At 43.3% G+C, this 26,494-nt stretch overlaps 1 protein-coding gene across 2 annotated transcripts; it reads left to right on the forward strand.

The window, feature by feature from the left end:
• The first annotated feature begins 2,731 nt into the window (after positions 1 to 2,731).
• On the forward strand, positions 2,732 to 26,169 carry CEP63 (centrosomal protein 63). Of its 2 annotated transcripts, none has more exons than XM_075269054.1 (14): positions 2,732 to 2,848; positions 4,324 to 4,392; positions 6,242 to 6,419; positions 8,051 to 8,146; positions 11,794 to 11,910; positions 13,119 to 13,232; positions 14,309 to 14,521; positions 15,473 to 15,618; positions 16,214 to 16,451; positions 17,600 to 17,797; positions 20,481 to 20,567; positions 20,734 to 20,852; positions 24,023 to 24,251; positions 25,111 to 26,169. In XM_075269054.1, exons 2-14 carry the CDS (start codon positions 4,349 to 4,351, stop codon positions 25,270 to 25,272), a joined length of 1,941 nt encoding a protein of 646 aa, XP_075125155.1. In that variant the 5' UTR covers positions 2,732 to 2,848; positions 4,324 to 4,348; the 3' UTR covers positions 25,273 to 26,169. The 2 variants fall into 2 exon arrangements, with proteins under 2 accessions (XP_075125155.1, XP_075125154.1); XM_075269053.1 differs by having other exon boundaries at positions 2,732 to 2,839.
• The last annotated feature ends 325 nt before the right edge of the window (positions 26,170 to 26,494 follow it).

Below are 26,494 nucleotides of genomic sequence, written 5' to 3' on the forward strand. Positions count from 1 at the left end.
CAGGAATGCATAGGAGGGACTCGGTCGAGATCTTTGGTATTGGGGGGGCCCCATGTCAAAAGTTCGCCACGGGGCCCCGCCATTCCTAGTTACGCCACTGTGTATGGCTACGTTATCTACTAAAAAAGATAAGGCTTTTGGCATACAACAATTTCGTAAAATAGACTGCTTGGTTATTAAAGTGCAACTCCCACTTTTTTTTCTCACTATTGTGTCGGGGGTGTTTGGTGACTATTTTTGCAATATAATTTATCTAAATTCATTTGAAAATGAGTTGATCAGTCAGTCAGATCTCCCATGAGAGATGAGGATTTTCTGCTCAGCTCCTCTGGATGCCTCCTGCTGATTTCTACTGCCCACTACAGGATGTCTATGGTAAGACATGAAGATGTTTACTGTACATAGTCCTGATACAGAGTCTTCTTACTATATTAGTAATGGACTCGTAAGGCTTGGTTTATATCTGCGTTAAGTATTCTGTTCAGGGGGTCCCCATATGGACTTCCCGAACGGAATACTGAACACATTGACAAGCGGTGAGCAATGAAAGCACAAGGACTCCATAGACTATAATGAGTGTTTTCCGCATGGTGTCTTGAAGAGAGGAAAGTAATTCATTAAGTACTTTTCCCTCCGCATGATTCGTGTGGAGATAGCGCGGAAAAAACACAGACCCCATTATAGTCCATGTGCTTTCATTGCTCACTGCTTGTCAATGTATTCCATACGAGGGTCCCCATGTGGTCACCGCTGCACTATGTAAAGCAAGTGAACAACACGGTTTGTGGCACGTAAACATTACCATGATGCGTGCTATCCCCAGCTGATCTGTAGGGGCGCAAGATTTCAGACTCTTGCAGATCAAATATTGTTCTTTAAGGGCTCGTTCACACGGGGCAAGAGGGGTTGGATTTTGACGCGGAATCCGCCCCCTCACAATAGAGGTCTATGAAGAACGCTAGCAGAAAAAAAGAAGCAACATGACCTTTCTTCAGGCATATTCCGCCTCAGGAAATCAATAAAAGTCAATGGGAGGCGGAAAAACCGCTAGCGTTTTTTGGCACGTTTTTTTTTAGCAAAAAACGCCAGGCGGTTTTTTCAAGGTCCATTCACTGTGCTGGAGGAAAAACCTGAAACAAAAACCGCCTCATGGATTTTTTCCTGATCAAATTCCTTGTACAGTGTACAGTGGGACCAAAGTGAAGGCAGGCCTAGGAAGCTCAGGGGATGGCAGAGTAGCAATAACCAACCACAATGTCACCATATTAAAGGGGTTTTCCCATCCCAGTGTTTCATCAGCTTCTTACTTCCTGTATTTCTCCTCCCTCTTGCTAAATGGGCCGGAGAAGTCTTACAACACCTATACAGATCAGATAATATGCAGATGCTTGTACAGAACAGACTCAGTGTTATCTATGTGTTTACATAGTGCAATAAAAGAATCGGCTTTATCAGTAAACTGCAATTAGCTGAATGACTATCCTGCCGGCAAGATCAGTGATTGAGTGACGTCATTGGTCCTACAGGTCTGTGGTTATAGCAATGCTGTGTAAACAATGGGAGGAATAAGGTCACATAGCAGGATAACAAAGCAGAATTTCTAAAGATAGGATCCTTGAGATGGGACAACCCCTTTAATTGTGCCAGACAAAAGCACTTCATATACAGTTACGTGCACACAGGGCAAATGTGATCCCGTGCAAGAGTGAGGCTAGGTTCTCTTCGGTGTCGGAGTCTCCATTGGACACTGTCACAAATACAAAATAAAATTTCTTTCTGACAGACACCATTATAGTCTATGGGTTCTGGAGGTAACTGCTGTGTTATTGGATGGGAGAGTCCAGCGCAAGTGTGAACCAAGCATATGGCTACGTTCTCCCAAACGGAAACCTAATCCACATAAAAAAAAGTGATTACCTAAGGAAACCCGTGGACCTCATAGACTATAATGGGTGCTATGTGGTTTCCGCCCAAAAAATGTGGAGAGCAAACTGCTGCTCGCAGGTCTTCTCTCAACATATTTCATGCAGATAATGTAATCCCCAAACGCAGATGTGAACAAGCCCTTAGTCACATCTGTATCAGTCTCCATAGGACTCCATTGCAATGTCCATCTGAAATCAGTCCTGCACACAAGGCCACTTTCCATGCGCCACAAATTCTGCTTTTCATGCGCTACTTTCCATTTAAAAACAAGACACCCAGCAGCCCCATTATAGTCATTAGTCAGATTTAGTGCTCCGTCTGTCCGTTGTTCTGTTCCTCCAAAGGGCAGGACTAAGGGACTGTCCTATGCAGAATTGAACTTAACCTAAAAGATATATTTTCCTTTGAGGGTTTGACCACCATGGAGTTCCCCAAACTAATAATGTAGTCACCCACATCACCGCCATGATAGTAGCTGTGAGAAGCACATGAGAGACCCTGTAAGCCAGACAGAATTATCCTGGGACCCCCCGCTACTCCATCATGGACACCTAAGTCCTTCCCCTATGTCACACTATAACCTATAATTCCCCGCTATGTAATCTCCCCTCACACGCTGCCCGCTCCTCCTCACAATACAAAACACTTCTTAGGCTCCTCCCCTTCTCCGCGCGCCTTTCCGAGTCTAATCACTAGAGGTCAATCTACTTCACCGGGCTGTCTCTCCTTCAGGCGCCATGTTTGTTAGTACTAAGTACTTAGTCATTACCTTGAATTGGTCGTCATCAAAATGGCGTCATGCGCAGACTTTGCGTAGAGAGATTTGAAACCTGTTCCCATATTTTGTAAAGCAATATTATTATCGGGACTTCACTGCCGGAGAGAGAAGATTGTTGTGAGAAGTGGGTGCTAGGTATGTGTGGTACGTATTCTATGTACTGTGTTGTCTATGAGATCTATACAGCGTTGTAATAACTGAGGCTGGAGGAGTAGAGCAAGTGACTGAAAGCTGGGAGGCAGAACTAGTAGTCTCAGCATGCCCAGAAGCTTGTGACAGGGCATAGTTGTAACTTGGCTTGCCACCATAGTTATTATACAGATCGGAAGGTTAACCTGCTGGGTGATGTATTGTAGCGGGAATATGTCTGTATCTGGCCTCATTAGGAATGCGGCGTTCACACTTGCGCCACTGTTTACCGTTTGTGTTTCTGCCTAAATCTCCGTAAAAACTTCTGGTGCTCAGTTTAAAAACCCATTCAATGGGTTTTTAAAGCAAACCGCTTGTGTCCGTGTGCGGCTTCTCTGCTGTAAAACCCGTTTTTGGGGGGTTTTTTTGCACGGACACAAAGTCCTACATGTCCGACTTTGTGTCTGTGCAAAAAAAAAAAAACGGTTTCACCGCGGAGAGGCTGCATACAAACACCGGCGGTTTGCTTTGAAAACCCATTGAAATGAATAGGTTTAGCTAAAAGCCAAGAAGTTTTTATGGAGATTTAGGCGGAAACACAAAGGGTGGACAGCGGCGCCATTGTGAACGTAGTGATTCTCTCATAGACACCAATACAGATTACAAAAAAGAATGAAAACGAACAAATTAGCCATCACTGCGTCCCAAAAGACTAAACTATAAATGCTGTAGTGCTAAAAAAAAGGTCAAAATTCTCCAATATTGTATAAATAAAAATTACATCTTGCGCAGTAAAGAAAGACGTCTTAAACAGCTCTGTACATGGAAACTTAAAAAAAATAAAATATGACAACTAAAATAATTTTTTGCATTTTTCAAAGTTTGGGATTTTTATAAAGGTATTAAGACCTAACAGAGCACACTCATTCGGTATTACTATGATCGTGCCGACCCATACGCTATAAGGAACGTCGTTCTTACCATATAGTGAATGCCGTAAAAACAAAACCCTGTATTCGCTGTTTATACACTACCCTACCTAAATGACGATCTCTTAACCTACAGATCATTTATTTTGATTACTGAAAACTTCACACTCCTCCTTGGATAAGAAATACTCAAAAATAACGAGAGAAGTGTTTTTACTCTTTTCAAAATCTAATGTGCGATCTCTGCTGCCTACAGACAGACTTTTGTAGTGAGAACCACTATGGCACACTAGTACAGTGCACGGAGGTATCTTTTTGATGTGACTCTGCAACACAATGGGGATGGAGCCAGCACAGTGTGTACATAGTGTGAAACAAGTCACAGTTGTTTGCGCCAAAGAGGCATGCACTGCTCCATAAATTTGAATCCATTGAATTTTCAAGTCTGTTTTAATTGATTCCCCAATGTCTTCTGCCTTTTAACAACGCACAGATGATGTGACATAGACATGAGTTGAAATGTAATGTATTCCTTTGTAAGTAATTTCTGTATATTTTTAGTTACTACAGACCTCCAATACACAAGATGGAGGCTTTGTTACAAGGATTGCAGAAGAAGAAGAAGATGGAGTGAGTATAGCACACTGGGGTCAAGGAGGAACTTTACATATCCATATTTGTTTTAAAGAATTGCAGCTGATGCTGGGTTCACACCAGCGTCTGGAGTCCGTTATCAGTTTTCTGCATGCAAAAGATGGAAACCTGTCATGCCAAGTCTGGCCGTGAGCGCCAGTGAGCGTTTTATGCTCTCCACGGCGAAACAGTTTTTTTTTTAAACCGGACACAGAGTACTGCATGTCCAACTCTGTATCCGGTTTTAAAAAAACTGTTTCGCCGCGGAGAGCATAAAACGCTCACGGCCGGACATTTTTCAAACCCATTCAAATGAATGGGTTTGAAAGATACTGGCAGGTTTCAATCTCCTGCCCCTGTTGTGTGCAGGAAATGGAAACCTGCAGAATGGAGACCGGGCGCAGATGTGAATGAGCCCTTAGGGTGCTTTTGCAATCTATGTAGGAGGTATACATCAAGAGTATGTCCTGACTGATGCCTCCAACTTATAGAGGACCTTTCATGTCCTTATAAACGTGCGGTTTTATATACCGCTAGAAAGCTGACCGTGCGCTGAATTCAGGAAGGAGAAGAAGCCGTTCCCCGGGGGAAGGAAGCCTAGACTGGAAGAAGATGGGTAAGTATGATGGAGTGGATGGGAGGGGGAGTAGTTGTGATTATCCACTTCCGGAAATGGGGAAACGGATCGTCACCCTGGGACGGTCATGTGATATGGTTAAATATACATTTTTGATAAATAATGTGAGTTAGAAAGTAGGAGGGAGGAGGGTTTTTAGATTAGTGTAAGGTTTTATAGTTTTCCTGGACAAGCCCTTCAAGTCTTATCATTACTGTAAATGTTCTTCTCTGAGATACACAGGTTTACCTGGGGCTATTTGCAATGTCATAGTGTGAGTTATTGTAGTTAAAGAGGACTTTTCATCAGATCGGGCACAGGCAGTTCAATATACTGCTGGAAAGCTGACAGTGCGCTGAATTCAGCGCACTATCGGCTTTCCCGATCTGTGCCTGGTGTAAAGCGCTATCGGTCCCGGTACCGTAGGGCTTTACAGTCAGAAAGGCGTTTCTGACACTTAGCCAGGGACGCCCTTCTGCCCAGCAGCGCCTATCGCGCTGTACTGTGTGAGCGGGGAGGAACTCCCCCCTCCCTCTGCTCACACAGCTCGTCCATAGACGAGTATTATCAGGAGGGAGGGGGTGTTCCTCCCCAGTCTTAGAGCTAGTTCACACGTGAACTGCCCGCGCGGGTTTTGACACCGAGAGAGACGCGGCGAGCCGCGTCTCTCTCTGGTCAAAACCCACCTGCCACGACCATCGCGGTTGCGGCTTTCCCCTCCGCTATCGGCTCAAATGAATGAGCCGACATAGGAGGGTGCTGCCGGGGGCGGAAGCCGCGCGGCTCAACCTGCGCAGCTTCCGCCTGAAGATAGGGCAGGTCGCTTCTTTTCTCCGCTAGCAGCAGCCCACCGCTAGCGGAAAAAAGAAGCCTGGCGGTCTGCATAGACCACCATTGTAAGGGGAGGTTTTTGACGCAAAATCCGCTGTTAAAAACCTCCCCTGGGCTCACGTGTGAACGAGCCCTTAGAGCACAGCACGATAGGCGCTGCTGGGCAGAAGGGCGTCCCTGGCTAAGTGTCAGAAACGCCCTTCTGACTGTAAAGCCCTACGGTACTGGGACCGATAGCGCTTTATACCAGGCACAGATCGGGAAAGCCGATAGTGCGCTGAATTCAGTGCACTGTCAGCTTTCCAGCAGTATATAAAACTGCCTGTGCCCGATCTGATGAAAGGTCCTCTTTAATGCCACTTATTATTTATGCTTGTTTCTGCACTTTCCTTTTTGCAGAACCCTGTTTGGTTCCTGTGAAGCTGAGCTGCAGGAGCTTATGAGGCAGATTGATATTATGTTGGATCACAAGAAGTCGGAGTGGGAAGCTCATACTGAGACGCTGAACACTCTAATACAGCTCCGAGATCAGGAGCTCAGCTCTGCTAGAACACATGAAGAACGACTCAGCCAAGAGGTAGGATCTCCTGCTGCTTATATCATTTGTGCTTAGCCAGATCTGTCGGCTCTCCTGACTTCTCTGTTTTAGTAAATATTTCCATACTGCCATGAAATCATTTCTTCAGCATCTTTTCTCATAACTCTGCATTGCGATGTTTTTTGCTAACAGGATGTTACCTAAGAGCTAGTTCACACTGAGTTCTTTATCAATGGATTGTGATGCGTAATCCGCCTGCAAAAACGACTCCCATTCATTTCAATGGGAGCCGCTAGCTTTTTGTTTACATTAGCATTTTTTTTCCGCTAGCAGAAAAAATGATCTATCTTCAGGTGGATTCCGCCTGGAAAAGCTAATTGAAGTCAATGGGAGGCAGAAAAAAAACGCTAGCGATTTTTGGCATGGTTTTTAAAGGGGTATTCCCATAACCCTTGTTCACCAACCTGCAGGCTCTGTGCTCTGATCACTTCCTGGTTTTCTCGGCACATTGGTGGGTGGGGTTTCACTTGCTCTGCTATCTGCTGTGTTTGCAGTCAGTAATGAGGGATTGGTTGTAAATGCATTACCACAGTATAAAGCTGATGTAGAAGAGCTGGATTTGAGTCAGTTTGTAGTACATACAGAGGTAACGGACTCCTCATCTCAGCCCTTATCAGCCAAATTCAATTTAAACCAGAATCAGAAATGCGGGAGCTCTCACCTCCCCCTCCCCTATCTGAGGAGCTCCGTTATTTGTATATAACAGCTCAGAGCTGCTCCCAGCACTCAGCCCCCCCCCCTCCCCCCATCAGGAACAACATCTGCAAGGAGTTTGTATGTTCTCCCCGTGCTTGCGCAGATTTCCTCCCATTCTACAAACATGTACTCATAAGAAAAAAAAAAATTATGTACATTGTGATCCCTGTATGGGGCTCACAATCTACATTTAAAAAAAATAAAATGCGTCAAAAAACCATTTCCTAATTCCGGAAGAAGATTGTTTCCTCTCCAAAAAAAACTCTGTGTGAACATACCCTAAGTAACCCTCTTGTTGTATATAGACATGCTTCATAATTTTTAAGGTGTGTTCACACTGAATTTTTTGCAGGTGGGTTTTGAGGTGGAACTTGCCTTAAAATCTGCATTTAAAAACCTTCAAAATCTTCTTTCTTTTTAGTAGTAATACAAACCCCATTGAAATGAATGGGAAGCAAAAAAAAAAAAAGATCGCTAGTGTTTTTTTTGTTTTTTGTTCTTTTTGGAGCACTGCTTGCAGTGATTTACTTGGGATGTGTAAAACACAAGTTACACGGAATTATTTCTTGATACAACTATTATGTCAGTCTGCTCAGCCCCCTGCTTTGTAGCCTGCAGTTTGGATGGAGTTCACCTTTTTAGCGTTCCTTTATCAGATAACCATAACTTAATAACATTAAAATAGCTGGATGCTTTGTAGGACTTTGAGTGAGTTTGCTGCCTGATAAATCCAAGTGCTTTTTTCTTTGGCCAGGAGGATTTGGCATTTGTCTTTTCTCTCTTTGAAGTTGCGCAGTATACTGAGAACCACATACTGACACTCCATAATTTTAATAGAAGTCTAATAACTTGTTCAGCCTGCTTGTCCCTGACTTAGTGTTTTTAATGCACATCTCTGTTGAACACATTTGCAGATTAGGGCTCTGAGAAAGCAGCTGGCAGAACAAGAGGAAAACAATCGCAGCAAGACGGCCGAATATGAGTCCCAGCTGGCACGCTTTCAGGAGGAGGTGTGTGAGCATTATTATTATTAGTCCCATAGTACTATTGCACTCTAAGGCTAAGGCCGCACGGGACGACTCGCAGCTATAAAGCGCTGCGGGAAAAACCGTGGCTGGAACTCATTGTGGTTCTTCCCGCAGCGCTTTGAACAGAAAGTTCACAGAGTTTTCCTCTGTGGACTTTCTGATACAATTATATCTAGAGATGAGCGAGTACTGTTTGGATCAGCCGATCCGAACAGCACGCTCGCATAGAGATGAATGGACGTAGCCGGCACACGGGGGGTTAAGCGGCCGGCCGGCGTCAAAGCGGAAGTACCAGGTGCATCCATTCATTTCTATGGAGCGTGCTGTTCGCATCGCCTGATCCGAACAGTACTCTCTCAACTCTAATTATATCTACTCAGAAGCTGCCGGTGTTTCCGTAGATATACCGTATTTTTCGGACTATAAGACGCACTTTTTTTCCCCAAAATTTGGGGGGAAAAGAAGGGTGCGTCTTATAGGCTGAATGTGGCGCCTGGCACCCGCCGTAATAGAGAGGCGGAAGCCGGAAAGTGATAGACGCCATTACAGGTGCCGGGGCCTGCGACATCGCTGCCCTGCCCTGCATGAAGCCAGCAGCGGGAGGAGTGATGCTATTCCGCTCCTCCGTGCCCCCGCCGCTGGCTTCATGCAGGGCAGGGCAGCGATGTCTCAGGCCCCAGCGTCTATCCCTCCCCGGCATCCGCCTCTCTAGTACAGCGGATGCCGGGTCAGTATCGGTGGCCCCTTCTCCCCCGGGGCCGGTCCCCACCGGCCCCGTACCTGTAAAGATGCAGGTCGGCTCCTGCGCGGCGATATCGCAGGAGCCGACCTGTTCGGGTGACAGCCGGGAGCCTAATGAGGCTCCCAGGCCTGTCACTGCTGTATTAGTATTGCGGCTGGTCTCTATGACCAGCCGTAATACTAATAGACAGAATGTCCCATAGACGGCAATACAGTTGTATTGCCGTCTATGGGACTTGCGATCAAGTGACCGCAGGTTCAAGCCCCGGGGGGGGAATAAAATAGTAAAAAAAAAAAAAAAAAAGCTTTAAAAATATATAATAAAAATATGAAATAAATAAAAGTTCTAAATCACCTCCTGTCCCTAGAATATATATATAAAAGTAGAAAATCATATATCATAAACCAACGTTTTTTTTTCAATAAAAGGTGATCTAAGCAATAGATATTCCCCAAAATGGTATAACTAAAAAGTACTTCTGGACCCGCAAAAAAAAACACCCTATGCATCCCCGTACAGCTGCAGGGTCACCTGTCAATGTGGCCTTGCAGCTGTTGCAAAACTACAACTCCCATATATTAAATATTTTACCAGTTTTTGCTTCAAAATTTTTTTTCCCCTATTTTCCTCCTCTAAAACCTAGGTCTTATAGTCCAGTGCGTCTTATAGTCCGAAAAATACGGTAATTTACATGCTGCAATTTCCAAAACCCCGCCGATTTTGGAAATTGCGGCGTTTACACTGCGGTTTTTACCACAAAGTGGGCATGGGATTTGCAAGAATCCCATCCACTTTGCCCTTACTGTATAACGCTGCGATTTTTACCACAGCGTTTCTGCCACAGGCAAATCGCGGCATTTTTGACCTGTGGGACCCCGGCCTAAATCACTACACGGATGTATTCTTTACAGAGTTTTACCAGTAATCTCAACCCTAAAATATCTACAGATCCAAGCCCTGCAATTCCTTACCCAAGTTTGTGTTCCTTACTAGGACTCCCTTATTACTCAGTACATACCGTATTTTTCGGACTATAAGACGCACTTTTTTTCCCCCAAATTTCGGAGGAAAATGAGGGTGCGTCTTATAGTCTGAATGTGGGTTTGCAGCATGGCCACGCTACTGCCACCGCTGGTTTTCTTCAGCGGCAGTAGCGCGGCAATCTGCAGGCCCCGGCAGCTAAGACAGTCCCCGGCATCTGCTGTAATAGACCGGCGGATGCCGGGGAGTGTCTTAGCTGCCGGGGCCTGCAGATTGCCGCGATTCTGCCACCGCTGGTTTTCTTCAGCGGCAGGAGTGTGACAATACTGCAGGCCCCGGCAGCTAAGACACTCCCCGGCATCCGCTGGTCTATTATAGCAGATGCCGGGGACTGTCTTAGCTGCCGGGGCCTGCAGATTGCCGCACTACTGCCGCTGAAGAAAACCAGCGGTGGCAGTAGCGCGGCCATGCTGTAAATCCACTCCTCCTCCACAGGTCCCGGCAGTCAGTTAGCCCCGGGGCCGGTCCCCACCGGCCCCATACCTTTAGTGATGCAGGCCGGCTCCTGCACGGCGAGGCCGCAGGAGCCGACCTGTTCCGATGACAGCTGGGAGCCTAATGAAGCTCCCAGGCCTGTCATAGATATATATTACTATCGCGGTTGGTCTATGACCCTCCGCGATAGTAATGTATAGAATCTCCCATAGACGGCAATACACTTGTATTGCCGTCTATGGGACTTGCAATCAAATGATTGTAGGTTCAAGCCCCCTAGGCGGGGGATATTAAAATAGTAAAAAAAAAAAAAAACACCTAAAAAAAATATAATATAAAATAAAATAAATAAAAGTTCACCTCCTTTCCCTAGAATACATATAAAAGTATAACATTACTGTGAAACATATACATTAGGTATCCCTGTGTCTGAAAATGCCCGGTCTACTAATATTTTTATGTACAGTGAACGTCAAAATCAAAAGTGCTAAACTGCCGGGTTTTTCTCTCTGTTTTGCCTCTGAATTAAATAAAAGGTGATCTAAGCAATAAACATTTCCCAAAATGGTATATCTAAAAAGTACACCTGGCCCCACAAAAAAAACGCCCTATACATCCCCGTACAGCTGCAAGGTCACCTGTCAATGTGGCCTTGCAGCTGTTCCAAAACTACAACTCCCATATATTAAATATTTTACCATTTTCTGCCTGAAAATTTTTTTTCCCTATTTTTCTCCTCTATTTTTAGTCCAGTGCGTCTTATAGTCCGAAAAATACGGTACGGGACAAAATAGTGAAGCCCTGCAGATAAGCAAATGGCTTCGGTATTAGAACAGTGTAGAAGTTGGGATTAGATGGAATTTGGAAAATTAAAAACATCACAACGTCAACGTGTTTAACATAAAAACACAATTTAAGCAAGAAGTCATTTCCTGGCAACACATTCCCTTTAAGTATAGTTCATAAGTCTTCCTGAACTAAAAGTAATGATGACCAATCCTGATGATAGGTTATCAATACGAGATCGGCAGGGGTCCAACGCTGATCAGCTGATACACCAAAAATGGAGCAGGAAGCAGACAGCCCTGTTCTCTGTATAGTGGCCAGACCAGGTACTGCAGATCACCTCCTGCTTATTTGAATGTGAGCTACACCATGACACAGAGAACAGAGGTGTCTTCTATCTGCTCCATTCTCTGTGTATCAGCAGGGATGGTGGATGTCACACGCCCTCAGATCTGATTGTGGCGATCTATCTTTAAATAGTTCATCAATATTTTAGTCCTGGAAAGCCAATTTATTGCATATTAATAAAGCGGAAGCTTTAAAAATACAGCTCCATATGCTGTAACAAGAATGTCTTGAGGAGCACGGGTGCTTTCTAACCAAATATGTTTTGTTTTTGTTTAAGTTGAACAAACTGAAAAAAACATATGAAAAAGTCCAGAGAAGGCACCACAGGATAGAGATGAAAAGCAGCACTGAAGAAGACCGGTCAGAGGTCACGCGATTGACACGCAGGCTCGAGGTAAAAATTTAATGCTGTTTTTTTTTCTATATATATTTTCTAGTATCAGGCAAAAGATATTCAGATATTTGTGTCAATAGTGGCCAAACAACTACACCCGAAAATATAACTGATAATTTACGTGCCATATTTTTTAAACATACCGTATATTGTTTTTTCCAACAAAATTAAAAGGTCATTTAGGTTCCATGAAGCAAAGGTTATTAGAAGTTATAAAATATTCTTATTTATATTCTGTGTTATTTCCTCATGGGTTTTATGATCTCGCCTTTAAATAATAAAATACACTAGGAACATTATTGTCTTTTACCAACAGATATAAATCTGTCCCGGTCATGTGGTGAACACACAGATGCCATATATAAGGGTGTGCTCATCTCTGCCTTGTTCATTTTTGTTATTTTGCTAAAGACCACATTGAAGATAATAACAGAAACTGTGACTGAGGGTCCTAGTGGCTGTGTTCACATGGCAAACACGTGACCACCGGGTCAGAGGGCGACCCCATCATGGCAGCGCTGAGAGCTCATTGAGCGCTGTATACACAGCGATCGAGAAGGATGGGAAGGTAATAAACCTTCCCCGCCTTCTCTCTGGGAGCTCTGGCTGAAGTTACAGCCGGCTCCCAGTATCAGCAGCTGCATGATCTCATGCAGCTGCTGTGTTCTGCTTGGATGTATCGGTACGTCCTGTCAGAACAAGGCAATCACCTTCCGAACATTTATACTCTATGGGCGGTCCGGAAGTGGTTAAGGAGGTTATCCAGTTTCTAGCCTTATTAGATCTGTAGGGGTCCGACACCCGAATCCCCCGCAGATCACCTGAGACAGTGCAGCTGTAGGTAACGTGTGCCTACTGCAAGCCGCGCTGTTTACTGACCAAACAAACTGTAGCAGCGAGTGTAGGTACTGCAACGCTGTCCCATTGACATCTATTGATATTAACAATCGGATAAAACCTTTAATAATAAATAAATAAATAAAATAAATAATTCTACCTTTGTTTTTGGCTTTCAAAAAGTCCTATTAAATAGTCAACAGAATACTGTGTCATGTGAACGAGGGCTAAGGCAGAGTACTGACAGCTCTGCTGTAACTATAATCCTGTGTGAAGGTTCTACATTAGTTGATTCTGACATAAATGGTTTTTTTTTCTTTTTTTTTACATATAATTCATCTCACTTTTAGACTATGTTTATGTTTGTCTAGGAATTTCGCCAAAGGTCTTTGGATTGGGAGAAGCAGCGTCTTCTGTATCAGCAGCAGGTGGCGGCGCTGGAAGCTCAGCGGAAGACCTTAGCGGAACAAACAGAAAAATATCAGGTATGGGGTTATTGTCACGTTTTTGTTAGAATTAATAGGAATGGACGTGGCTGACAGGTAATCATAAAATAGCACCTTCAGGTTATATTCACAGTTTGTTTCAAAGATTTCTGTAACTGGAAATTTTATTTATTTATTTTTTTTGTTAAATGTAGATTGTGAGCCCCATACAGGGATCACAATGTACATTTTTTTTCCTATCAGTATGTCTTTGTAGAATGGGAGGAAATCCACGCAAACACAGGGAGAACATACAAACGCTTTGCAGATGTTGTTCCTGGCGGAATTCGAACCCAGGACTCCAGCGCTGCAAGGCTGCAGTGCTAACCACTGAGCCAATGTGCTGCCCCCCTGTAACTTGAAGTTTGTTCCATACATTTGAATGGATTTTTCTGCAGTGTGTACCTAGACTTTTGCAAGAAGACTGCCATGTGTGAATATACCTTTAGATTATATCTGTGCCAACCGACATTGGAAAAGGATGAGCCTACTTGAGGTAGGGCTCCATAACAAGTATGACATTGCTGGAATAAGAACAATAGTGTCCTGTCTGATACAATATATATCAGTGGGTGGTATACCTGTTCCTGATTACACCAAACTGATCAGTTTCCATGGCAGATTTTTCCATTGGCTGCACTGAATTGGAGGTTGTGACAACATGTTCGGCCCCTCTCCTCTTATTTCTGTCATATTTTACATTATAGTATGGTCACAGAGTTGGTAGGCCAAAGTACGGACTTTGACTTCTCTATCTTTCACAGCCCGACTCGGACTCCTTCTCACATGGTTGATGGCCATGTTCAGTCGGAGGCAGTAACAAGCTTCTAATTCCTTTAAATGAGTTGGATTGAATTCCTATGAAAGTAAAAATAAAACAAGCCATGCATATATTTGACTATACAAGAATAAAAATTGTATAGTATCATTAAAAATCATAAACCTTTTTTATTTTCAAGCCAAAGACGTAGTTGGAAGGTTTTTGTTTTTGTTTTTTTTTTCTTTGTTTTCAATTCCACAGCCCTGGTTTACAGATTTTTTTGAGAGTCCTCTTTCTCTTTTGTGTAAACCATCAGGAAGAATCGCAGAGCCGAAAGCATATGTTAGAGCAAACAAATCTGGCCGGGCGGTCGGAGGTGCAGCACATCAGCGGTCAGCTGGTACGTGCCAGGGACAGTCTTAATGCCAAAGAAGAAGAAGTTGAGAGTCTGAAATTGCAGCTGGAATCTTCTACAACAGGGCGAGAGAGGACAGAGCGTGAACTTGAGCAAGCACGGCAGGCAATAAAGGTGAGACTTGTTTGTTGTGAAAGCTGGTCTGCTGCCTTTCCTGCAGACATAGAAAACTGGATGTTGGCATACAGGCTGTGGAGTTGCTAGGCCAAGCCACCGACTCCTCCATTTTTTCAAAGTCCCACTCTGACTCCCAGCTCCAAATTCTTCATAGAGAGCTAACAACCATGGTCAGATAGAAGCAGTAAAGCTCCTCTAATTCATGAAAAAATCATAATGACATTGAGAGAAGAAAGTAAATCCACAATCAGTAATGTATCTAATTAATTATACAATATCAATAATTGTATAATATAATCTTTTAAAAAAATTTCTCATTTTATTTTGAAGTCTGAGTCTGCAACTTTTTTCTGCCTCCATCCAAAACTGGCCTTGATGCCGACTCCACAGCCCTGGTTAAGGATACTTGGTTATGGACTTCGTAAATTTCGTAAAGCATTCTGTCTTTTGTTTTCTGCAGGTGATTTGTAGATATTTCACCATACTTCAGATTTAAGGCCGAGGTGTTTTACAGTCACTACAAAGTGGATCCCATCCACACATCGCAGCAAAATACACGCAGTGGAAATGCTGCAATTTCCAAAAAGATTGCGTTTTTTGGAAATCACAGCATGCCATTGGTCCGGTTCAGTGTTAATTACAATTTATTTTCTAACTGCAGTATAGCAGCACAGCCACTACACAGTGTACTGAGCTGTCTACTTCCAGCTCTGAAGAGTTTGCTGAACTGACGGCCACAGCAGCCAATCAGTGGGGGTGATGAGTGTCAGTCCCCTACCAATCTAATTTTGATGACCTCTCCTAAATATAGGCCTTTAATATCTACTCTTGGAAACCCTTTCCTTTATATATACTTGGAGTTTTGTAATCACATCATTGTCTTATTGGAAAAAAAATTCAATGACTTTAAGAGCAATAGCTATGATTTCCTTTTTATTGACTGTGTAGGTTCTCCAGGAGGAGAAGGCAGAGCTGAGGGCGACCATACAAGCTCATACAGACTTCCTGGAAGGATCTAAAGCTCAGAAAGAGGAGCTTCATAGGGAGGTTCTCAGAGTGAGCGATCTGCTGAGGGACAAAGAGAACAGCATCAGGTGATTTATTAGGAAGCAAGTCCATGTCACACAGTGCTACAGTGCAATCGTCTGTGATCATTCTTGCCAATTACACATGGCAATTAAAATGGTTACAAATGTAGTAACTTAATTTTTGTTTTTTACTTTATTAACAAACATTGTATTGACATGTTTAATATAACACTCCTGCAGTCGAAGGGTATTTTCACATGGCGGAAACCTTTTCTGCAGTGTAAACTTTCCATGTGGCTAGCCATGACGGGATGCCGATGCAGTGCACCACCTGATTAGGCCCAAATGAATGAGCCTAATCGCCGCAGACGCTGCGGCTGTCCCAATCGAGGAATCCGTGGTTGGAAGGGGCATGTCGCTTCTTTTTCCCGCTAGTGATTTTTTTTTCCACTAACGAGCGGCTTTTAGGAGCCTTTTTTGCAGACCGATTCCACATCAAAATCCGCCTGCAAAAAACTGTATGAACATCGCCTTTCGACATTTGGTCTTTAAAAAGTAACAAACCCAGTTAAAACTTTTTAATACTTTTTGGCCAAAAATAAGTCTCCCTTTTACATAAGAAACCTGTTTCAGAGTTAATGAGTTGCTAAATGAATTGCAGATCACTAGAGGAAACACTAAAACAGACAAAAATATCCAGTGGGCACACAGAGATGGAAGTGCTGCGCTCCCAGCTCTCCATCAGTCGCATGAATGAACAGAGGTTACAAGAAGAAGTGGGCCGACTGGAGGACCAGGTCAGGTCAGTGACCCTCCGGGGTCAAGAAATAAAGGTCATGGCTGAATCACGGCACCTGTTAGAAGAGGAGCACAAGAAATGCTGGACAGAGATCAAAAAAGTCAGTGATCTTTCTGATTACACTTAAAGTGAATGAGTTTTTAGAAAGTAAATTATGATACATTTCTATTTCTATTGTGGCAAGTGCGGTTGGTTTATCTAAAGTGATTGTCATAAAACCATCTTGTGCTAGTTATATGCAGGATATTAGGAGCTTTTATACAAATTAGCATTTAGCACAAAAACATTATATCTAAAAAAAAAATTTTTATTTACAAAATAATCATAAAAATACATATAGGAAAATACATAAAAAATGGTAATTAAAAAATGCAGTGGACTCAGTTTGGCCGAAACTATTTTGGCCAGCAGCTATCCCTCTCAATTACCCAATAATCATGTAAGGCCTGGGTCACATCTGTGTTCGATGAGTCCACTTGGGGACCCTCCTGAACGGAATACTAAACTCAATAAAGAGCAGTGAGCAATGAAAGCATACATGGTCTGTGTGGTTTATTTGCTCATCACTTTTTAATGCGTTCAATATTCCATTCAGGGGGGTCCCCAAGCGGACTCCTCGAACAGAATACTGAATGCACATGTGAACCAGGCCTAAGCTGGCAAAATTGTGGAACTTGTGTCTCTCATGGACAAAGGATTAGGCACATTGATATCCAGCATGCTCAGTCCTACATTCACCTGGCACTAGGTAGTAGGTATGCACCTCGGAAATCAGCAGGTTCCACTCATTTTTATCTACTGTATATGGGAAGCTTAAGATGTCCTACTTGCTTCTTCTTTGTTTCTGATACAATGGGCATTAAGTTTGATTAAACATAGCTGGCCATATACTTCAGATTTTTATAGCCCAAAGTCGCTGGTTTCAACATGGACCACGCAACCAACTAATGTGTATGGGAGTCTTCTGACCCCAACAGCAGATTTCAGAGGAGATAAGGATTGGCCAGTTGGCTCTCAGTTGTATGACCCTTTTATTCCCGCTTCTACTCTGGCATAATAATAAGTCTGCTCAAAGTTTTGGCCCTCTCTCACTTTAATTTACATGGGTATAGGGAATTGGGTAAGATAGCTGAAATCATCATTCGGCCAATGGCAATATAACATGACTGGTCAGCCTGAGATTTTTATTTTCTTATCTTTTTCCCCCCTTTATATTGTGTAATACTTAACATGTTAATCCTCCTGCAGCTAAAGAGCCAGCTAACTCAGGCTGAACTTTCCTATAGCAGTGTTCTGGATGGGATGAAGAAGGAGATTTCTCAGCTGACACAGGAGCTGCACAAGAAAGACATTGGCATCGCTTCATCTAGTTGTAATGCCAAAGACTGGGAGCGGAAGGTTCTGGCTGAGAGGGAGAGAGCAGAGAGAGAAGCAGCAGAGCATAAAGTAAGTGCAAATATCAAAGAGCTTGTCCAGGCAGAAGTCTTAGGGATAAAATACACGACTGTCCTCTCTTGTTTCTGCATGTTTTGTGGTTAGAATTATAACTATGATTTAGACCAGGGGTCCTCAAACTGCGGCCCGCCAAGGACATTTTTCTGGCCCGCCGGCAGGAGTACGCCTATAATGAGGCAGCCGCCACAGGTGGCACTACTCATGACAACCTAGAAGGCGCCATTTTGACAACTTCTTTCAGTTAAGCCAGCCCAAGACAGGCTGCTCTAAAAGCCCTGCCATGGGCTGGCCTAGAAGCGTAGGCTGGGGAGGAGAGGTTGGCTAGGGAGCTCGGGCCAGGCCGTGTGGAGACAGCACTGCGCTTACTTATTGGCAGTGGCACCGCTCCTGTGGTGCATACAGATGTCTGCTTGGCCTGCTTCACTTCCGATCTCCTGTATAGTAAATCGCGCCCCTCTGCCTAACGCTGTGCGACACTTCGTCAGTCAGGTCGCCTTAGCAACATGACGCAGCCCAAATTACAGTGGGCAAAGCCACTTCTACTGATTGCTGTCATGATGCTGCAAGGCCACAGCCATCTCCAGCTAGAGTACATGACATTATGAGAACTGGATATGGTGAGAATGTAGGGCACGTCCAAACTGTTAACACCCAGATGTCAATATATTAATAAACTCCTAGTGAAAATAACAGAGGAGTGATCCAACACAGGGCTATAAAATATAAAAATGCTCCAGAACCTTCATATTTTGAGGAATGCGTGAACAGACCTGTTAGAAGATCTGAGCGTTTTTCCATCTAAGGCATTTATGTGTATCCTGTTCCATATAGACTTGTTGGGCGCAGATGCCAGCACAGACCCTCAGCAGTCAGTTGAATAGGGATCCAGTGAACCCCTGCTTCCTAGTTCAGCATTTTCCATACACTTCAGTAGAAGTGGCCATGTTTGACAGCAGCTCCCTTCACCAATGTTTATAGGAGCTACAGAAAGAGCCAGAACTATAGGAATACCCAAAAGTAACGGTGATTGTGGCAAGCATATCTCGGAAGTCTCGCAAACTTTTTCAGCCACTACATGTGGAGACATGGTCATATTACTGGTGCTTACAGCTCTTGCCAAGTACTGATATAAGTTATCCTTTTCTATTTTTCCTGGTCAGATTATAATATTCCAGCACAAGTAGAGTTACATATATTACTAAATCACAGTATACTGACTGCTCCTGCACTAAAGGCGTGTGAGCCAAACCTCATTTCCAGCCTGGGGACTATGGGAATTGGACTTGTATAGATCATAAGTCCAACATATCCTGTCTTACATATTTCAGCTGCTTACAAACCAATGCAAAAGTAAAGTAGAATGGACTGTATACTTTCTACATATAAAGAGAAGACTCGTGCTGCTCTTCATGTTTACCTGACTACCGTGTAACTTAGTAGTGACATCGCTGGTTACCGCAGCTTTGTTCTGTTCACTTGAATGGGATGACGTTGCTATACCTTGTACAATGCTACTGTATGTACAACGTGCAGGTAGATGAACTGAGGCAAAAATTGAAGTGGCTGCAGTGCTTGGCTGAGAACTGTGGCTGAGAAATTTATACAGCTGATCAGCTGGGATTCAGAGAGTCAGATCCCTCAAATCTGATATAGATGATCCTAATAATAGGCTATTAGTATCTTTATCTACTTACAGAAGTACTCCGATGACTCTGCTATAGTAGGCCTCATCACTGATGGCAACGATAGGGAATACAGAGACTTAAACCGGGATTTTGTTGAATGGTGCCAGCGGAACCAGCTCAGGATTAATGCTGGGAAAACCAAGGAGGTGGTGGTGGACTTCAGTAAACGGAAAGGTGCTCCGACCCTGATGGAGATCCAAGAAACATGTATTGAGATAGTCAGGACCTATAAGTATCTGGGCGTGCTCCTTAATAATAAACTAGACTGGGCTGATCACCTGGAGGCGCTGCACAGAAAGGGCCACAGCAGACTCTACCTGCTCAGGAGGCTGAGGGCCTTCGGAGTCCAGGGGACACTTCTTAGGGCCTTCTTCAACTCTGTGGTTGCTTCAGCCATCTTTTTCGGTGTGGCCTGCTGGGGGAGCAGTATAACAACCAGGGACAGAAATAGACTTGACAGGCTGATCAGAAGGGCCAGCTCTGTCCTGGGGAGCCCCCTGGACCCAGTACAGGTGGTGGGTGACAGAAGGATACTCTCCGTGGTGACCTCCATGCGGGAGAACATATCCCACCCTATGTATGTGACCTTGGCAGCACTGTAAGTGACCGTCTGCTTCACCCCAAGTGTGAGAAGGAGTGCTATCGCAAGTCCTTCCTTCCAACCGCGATCAGGCTGTATAATCTACATCAGACCAAGCGAAGATCACTCCGCACAGAGAACTAATGATTATGACTATGAAGTCTTCCTTCTTTCTTCTTCTGTTCCTTAGCTGCTATGGACTCCTAGTATATCTTCTCTTCTCAGTATATGTGTGTCTACGTCTGTATTATATTACTGTGTATTATCCTGTATCTGTATTTTATGCTGCTGTAACATGCTGAAATTTTCCCAATGTGGGACTATTAAAGGACCATCTTATCTTATCTCGGGGAAAAAGTGCCTTTATTTTTTTATCTACTAAGGTATGTAATTTTAATCTTTTGTTAAGGTTTCGCTGGCAGCTCTGCAAACCTTACAAGAGGAGAACCGGCAACTGACACAGATGTTGGAGAAGCAAGAACCAGATGTGCAGCTGGTAAGATGGAAAGACTTCTGAACATACACAAGGCACCTAGAAATGTTATCTGTTCTCATATCTGCTATACAATGTCATCTATCTGGAGCAGAACTGACCATTTATAGCCTTGCTTTGCATTGTTTGCATGCTATACATTTTTATCCTACGTTATTTTCCTTCTTAGACTTTAGATAACCTGGAATGTGAAAATCAGAGACTACAGAAGGAATTGTCTCAGGCAAGAAGAAATCTGGAGCTTGTTCTGCACACCAGACAGTCTGATATCCAGAGCGCGGTGGAGCGGTAAGGAGATTGGCCCATTGTAATGTTAAGCAGGCGACTCTTTAAAAACTGTTTAGACTGTCTTAAAGGGCACCAGCCAACATTCACGAAAATCAGAGAAGTCAAGATCAGAAACAACTCCTGTTCATAGACTATTAAGATATGTATATGAATGACATACAGGAGTGTCCCTCTGCAGACAACTACTTCTATGTCCGATTTATGTGACCCAGTGCCATTTAATTCTACATGTGTGGACACCACAGCTTTCCAGCATTACCAATTGCATGCTTGGGTTGGTGACAGGTCACTTGTTGTTGGGCTAGCTTATGTTTGAGAAGGGGCAGACGAGTTGGCACAATCTCTGTAAAATAACTACCCGTTTCCCCGAAAAAAAGACAGTGTCTTATATTAAATTATCTTCCGAAATATATGACTTGTCTTATTTTCGGGGGATGTCTTATGCAGCGGCTGGAGCGGGGGACAATTGGCAGTCATGCCGGCGCTTCCTTAGAGGAACGCCAGCATGACTGCCAGTTGTAGGTAGTATTTGGTCAGTAACAAAATTTCATCTCAATACTTTGTTATATATCCTTTGTTGGCAATGACAGAGGTCAAACATTTTCTGTAAGTCTTCACAAGGTTGGCACACACTGTTGTTGGTATGTTGGCCCATTCCTCCATGCAGATCTCCTCTAGAGCAGTGATGTTTTGGGGCTGTCGCTTGGCAACACGGACTTTCAACTCTCTCCAAAGGTTTTCTATAGGGTTGAGATCTGGAGACTGGCTTAGGCCACTCCAGGACCTTCAAATGCTTCTTACAAAGCCACTCCTTCGTTGCCCTGGCGGTGTGCTTTGGATCATTGTCATGTTGAAAGACCCAGCCACATTTCATCTTCAATGCCCTTTGCTGATGAAAGGAGGTTTGCACTCAAAATCTCACCATACATGGCCCCATTCATTCTTTCATGTACCCGGATCAGTCGTCCTGGCCCCTTTGCAGAGAAACAGCCTCAAAGCATAATGTTTCCACCCCCATGCTTTACAGTAGGTATGGTGTTTGATGGATGCAACTCAGTATTCTTTTTCCTCCAAACACAAAAAGTTGTGTTTCTACCAAACAGTTCCAGTTTGGTTTCATCAGACCATAGGACATTCTCCCAATACTCTTCTGGATCATCCAAATGCTCTCTAGCAAACTTCAGATGGGTCCGGACATGTACTGGCTTAAGCAGTGGGACACGTCTGGCACTGCAGGATCTGAGTCCCTGGCGGCGTAGTGTGTTACTGATGGTAGGCTTTGTTACATTGGTCCCAGCTCTCTGCAGTTCATTCACTAGGTCCCCCCCGCATGGTTCTGGGATTTTTGCTCACCGTTCTTGTGATCATTTTGACCCCACGGGGTGAGATTTTGCGAGGAGCCCCAGATAGAGGGAGATTATCAGTGGTCTTGTATGTCTTCCATTTTCTAATTATTGCTCCCACAGTTGATTTCTTTAATCCAAGCTGGTTGCCTATTGCAGATTCAGTCTTCCCAGCCTGGTGCAGGGCTACAATTTTGTTTCTGGTGTCCTTTGACAGCTCTTTGGTCTTCACCATAGTGGAGTTTGGAGTCTGACTGTTTGAGGGTGTGCACAGGTGTCTTTTTATACTGATAACAAGTTTAAACAGGTGCCATTACTACAGGTAATGAGTGGAGAAAAGAGGAGACTCTTAAAGAAGAAGTTACAGGTCTGTGAGAGCCAGAAATCTTGATTGTTTGTAGGTGACCAAATACTTATTTTCCACCATAATTTGCAAATAAATTCTTACAAAATCAGACAATGTGATTTTCTGGATTTGTTTTCTCAGTTTGTCTCTCATAGTTGAGGTCTACCTATGATGTAAATTACAGACGCCTCTCATCTTTTTAAGTGGTGGAACTTGCACTATTGGTGACTGACTAAATACTTTTTTGCCCCACTGTATATATATATATATATATATATATATATATATATATATATATATATATATATATATATATATGTAGTACATGCACACTTACGCATCGCATCAATTAACATTAAAGGGTTTTTTGTGCTTATAAGATTGATGACCTATGCTATGGATCAGTCATCAAACATTGACAGGAGATCAACACTCAGGACCCCTGCAGATCAGCTGTTTTACTAACAAAATCGACACTGAAAATCAAGCCTAGCCCTGTACATTATATAGTGGCTTTGTTTGGTATTGTAACTTAGCCCCATTCACTTGAATGAGTTGCAAATATCTGTGAATCTGAAGTGCCACTGCTGCTTGAAATTGCTGAATCTCAGGGGTTTCAGGTGACAGAATCTCTGCCAATCTTCCAAAGGATAATTTGCCTATTTTATGAGCCCAAGAAAACCTTTTTGCTTTTCCCTATCCAGAGTCCGATCCCTGATGTCCGACCGTCACTGGAGATTGTTCTCTGGCAATGCATACTTACCACCACTGCCTTCATGTAAATCATTTAGGGGAATGTTCAGGCCACCATTCTCCTGATCACTGGGGGTCCTAGAATTCAGACCGCTAGTGATCAGACACTTTTGCCAAATGGGTAACCATAGAGAATGCATCTTGTCCTGCCTCATAGATGTGTTGTAAAGTAAAACATTTTGTAAACTGCCTAAAAATGGCTTGGACTAATTGGAGTTCATACTTAAAGGAAATGTCTGGCTCCAAAATGACTTTTCATCTTGATGATCTATCCACATAATAGGTCCACAGTATGTTTTCTGTGGCGGTCTGACATCCGGACCTCACACAGATCAGCAGTTCCAGCAGCCGCTAGGTCCCGGAAGTTACAGCTGTGATCGGGAAATACGTGCAGCTACTTCCATTCATGTAATAGGAGCAGCACAGCAGCCTCTTCCACCAGATGGCGCAACTCTTATTACTTCAATATGAGCAGCTACACACGCTCCCGCTGCACACTGCTTTAACTCCCGGCACATGGATGATGCCAGAACAGCTGATGTGTTGGACCCCCACAGATCACGTCATCACCCCATAATCTATCCATCATCATGAAAAAACATTTTTGGCCAGAAAATTATTATTATTATTATTATTATTATGAAATAGCCCAAAATATTGTTCAGTATCTTAGAAACAAAGAGTGTTCTGTCCACAACCATGTTTATAGTGTTTATATAATTCCATAGGAGAACACAGGAGCTGTTAGACAGACACGAGGAGGAGTTGAAGGCACTGAATGAGCGTATGAATGAAGTGTCCCAGCGATGTGAGGACCTGCAGCAAACGCCGCACTCTAAGCAGGAAGAGGCCTGTGCCCTGCAAGGTATAAGTCGGGCGAGTTCTCTGGACTCTGTGTCCTCCGACCTCTGCAAGGCTGATGATGGAAATGGTCACGATTCTCAGCAAGAAATGCAGGTAAGAAGGAAGAAATCTGCTTTGAATATCACTAATATTTTCCTCCTAACAAAATCCTATGAGCACACATCGTAGTGACACTTAATCTACTGTGTGCCACTGAGCAATAACTGACAGAGGAGGTGGCTTTATTGGAGTACCACTGTATTGTACCTTTAATGGGCAGGGTCAAATCCCCAAATCGGATTTTAACAGATTCCACGTCCAATTCCGCTTTGACAGAAAAGGTGTGTTTTCTGTATTTTTTCTTGTAAGGTTGTGTTTGGGTATGTGATTGCTTGTAGATAAATCTGCATATGGATAGAACTATAAGGGGTCTGGCCGTAAAAAGATGCAGAAAAGAGTTTTGCAATTTATTGGGCTTTGTTTTCACAAAAATTGTGACTTTTTTCGTCAGACGTTCCCCTTTTTGAAGAGTAAGTGGGAAAGTAGATATGGTTAGCTCGCTGAGCTATTGTACACCAGATCTATTAAATTGTCAGTTTTAATCAGTAAGAGCTGATGGCCTAGAAAGTAGATTAGCATCTCAAGACAGAAATGTTGAACTTAAAGGGGTTGTGCCGTTATGGACACTTATTCCCTATACACAGGACGGGGATAAGTGTCTGATTTTTGGGGGTTCCGATCTCTGGGTCCTCCACTGTTCATGAGGATGAAAATCCCCCTTAGGCCTCCTTATGGATGGAATGCCAATGCATTTGCATGACCGTTGCTCTGTTCACTTCTATGGGACTGCCAGGACTGTTATTTCTGGCAGCCCCATACTCCAGCAATACAGGTTTTATAAATTACCCTCATGATAAAAATCCCCCAAAATCTTTCTCTTAGCCTTCACTTAATACCTTTTCTGTTTTTCCAGCTCCCGTTGCCACCCTCCTCCCCTCCAAATACCATAGCGTCCAGGTTCCTTCAGGAGGAAGAGCTCCGGTCACAGGATCTTATTCAGCGCCTGGACTCTCATATTGAAGAGTTAAAGCAAGAAAGTCAACGGACAGTCCAGCACTTCACCAACTTGAGATAACATGACACCATAAAGACGTTGGACAACTCCCTTGAAGAGAATGTTGCATGCTGTAGCAAGTATTTGTGCATTTCTTGTGTTCTCCACAAGATGGCAGTGATGAGACAACCACAGGCCTCAGGTTTTACTTGGAGACAGTAGCTCACAGTCACGCATAGACCATGAAACAACAAATATAATGTGAATTATTACTTGTATAGAGAAAACTCTCCATTGCTAGAAGAAATTTTCTGATTTTCAGTTTTCCTAGTATGTATTAAGCTCCTCTATAGGAGGACCACTCCACTAGTAGACTATTGTTTCCTGCAGTATCAGATATTCTCTATGCTTATTTTTATGGATAGTACTGTGCTATGCCTACGTTTACATGACTTGGAGCAGGATTTTGTCATAACTAGAAAAGTAAATCCTGACAAAAATCCTAGTGGAGACCTGATAACCCTGACCACAAAGTGATTGACAGCTTTACCTGTATTGGTGCGTGCATAGAAGGCTGTCAGTCATTGTGTGGGCGGGGTTATCAGGACTCTGAATGTCTCTTCTAGGAGTCCTGTCAAGATTTACTCTAAAATCCTGCTCGGAAATCTCACAGAGCTCAGCTTTTCTCTCTATCATACAAAACCTATATATCACAGAGCTCAGCTTCTCTCCTCTATCATATAACCCTATATATCACAGAGGTCGGCTTTTCTCCCTCTATCATATAGGGCAGCAGAAATCACCTGGTATCTTCCTATTAAATCTGTTTGTAATATTCAGTTTATTTGTGTATACCTCCTGTATATAGATTTGACTAATTTATCATTATAACATGGCTAAAAACCTTATCTTAAAAATATTTTAATTTATTTTTATATGAATGCAGAACTGTCTGTTTTTATATACGGTGAACACATTTGTTTGGTGTAAGATATTTTGATATGAAATAAATTATAATTTATGCATTTGTGTCCTGTTTGTGTGTTCAGGTAAGTACATACCGTCATTTGATTATTGGATTAAAGGGGCTCTATCAGCAAAATTTTTCTGTATGAGCCCCACATATGCATGAATAGTCTTTAAAAAGGCTATTCAGGCACCGCTAATGGTATTTTAAACCTTCCCCCGTTTTAAAATAAAAACATATTTGTAAATCATACCTATCGTCCACGGTCCGACGTCATCTTGCTGTCACATCTTCCTCTTCTTTCTTCTTCCAGCGACGTCTTCCTGTCCTGGCTCT

Source organism: Leptodactylus fuscus, chromosome 3 (genome assembly GCF_031893055.1).
Source record: "Leptodactylus fuscus isolate aLepFus1 chromosome 3, aLepFus1.hap2, whole genome shotgun sequence".
NCBI lineage: Eukaryota > Metazoa > Chordata > Amphibia > Anura > Leptodactylidae > Leptodactylus > Leptodactylus fuscus.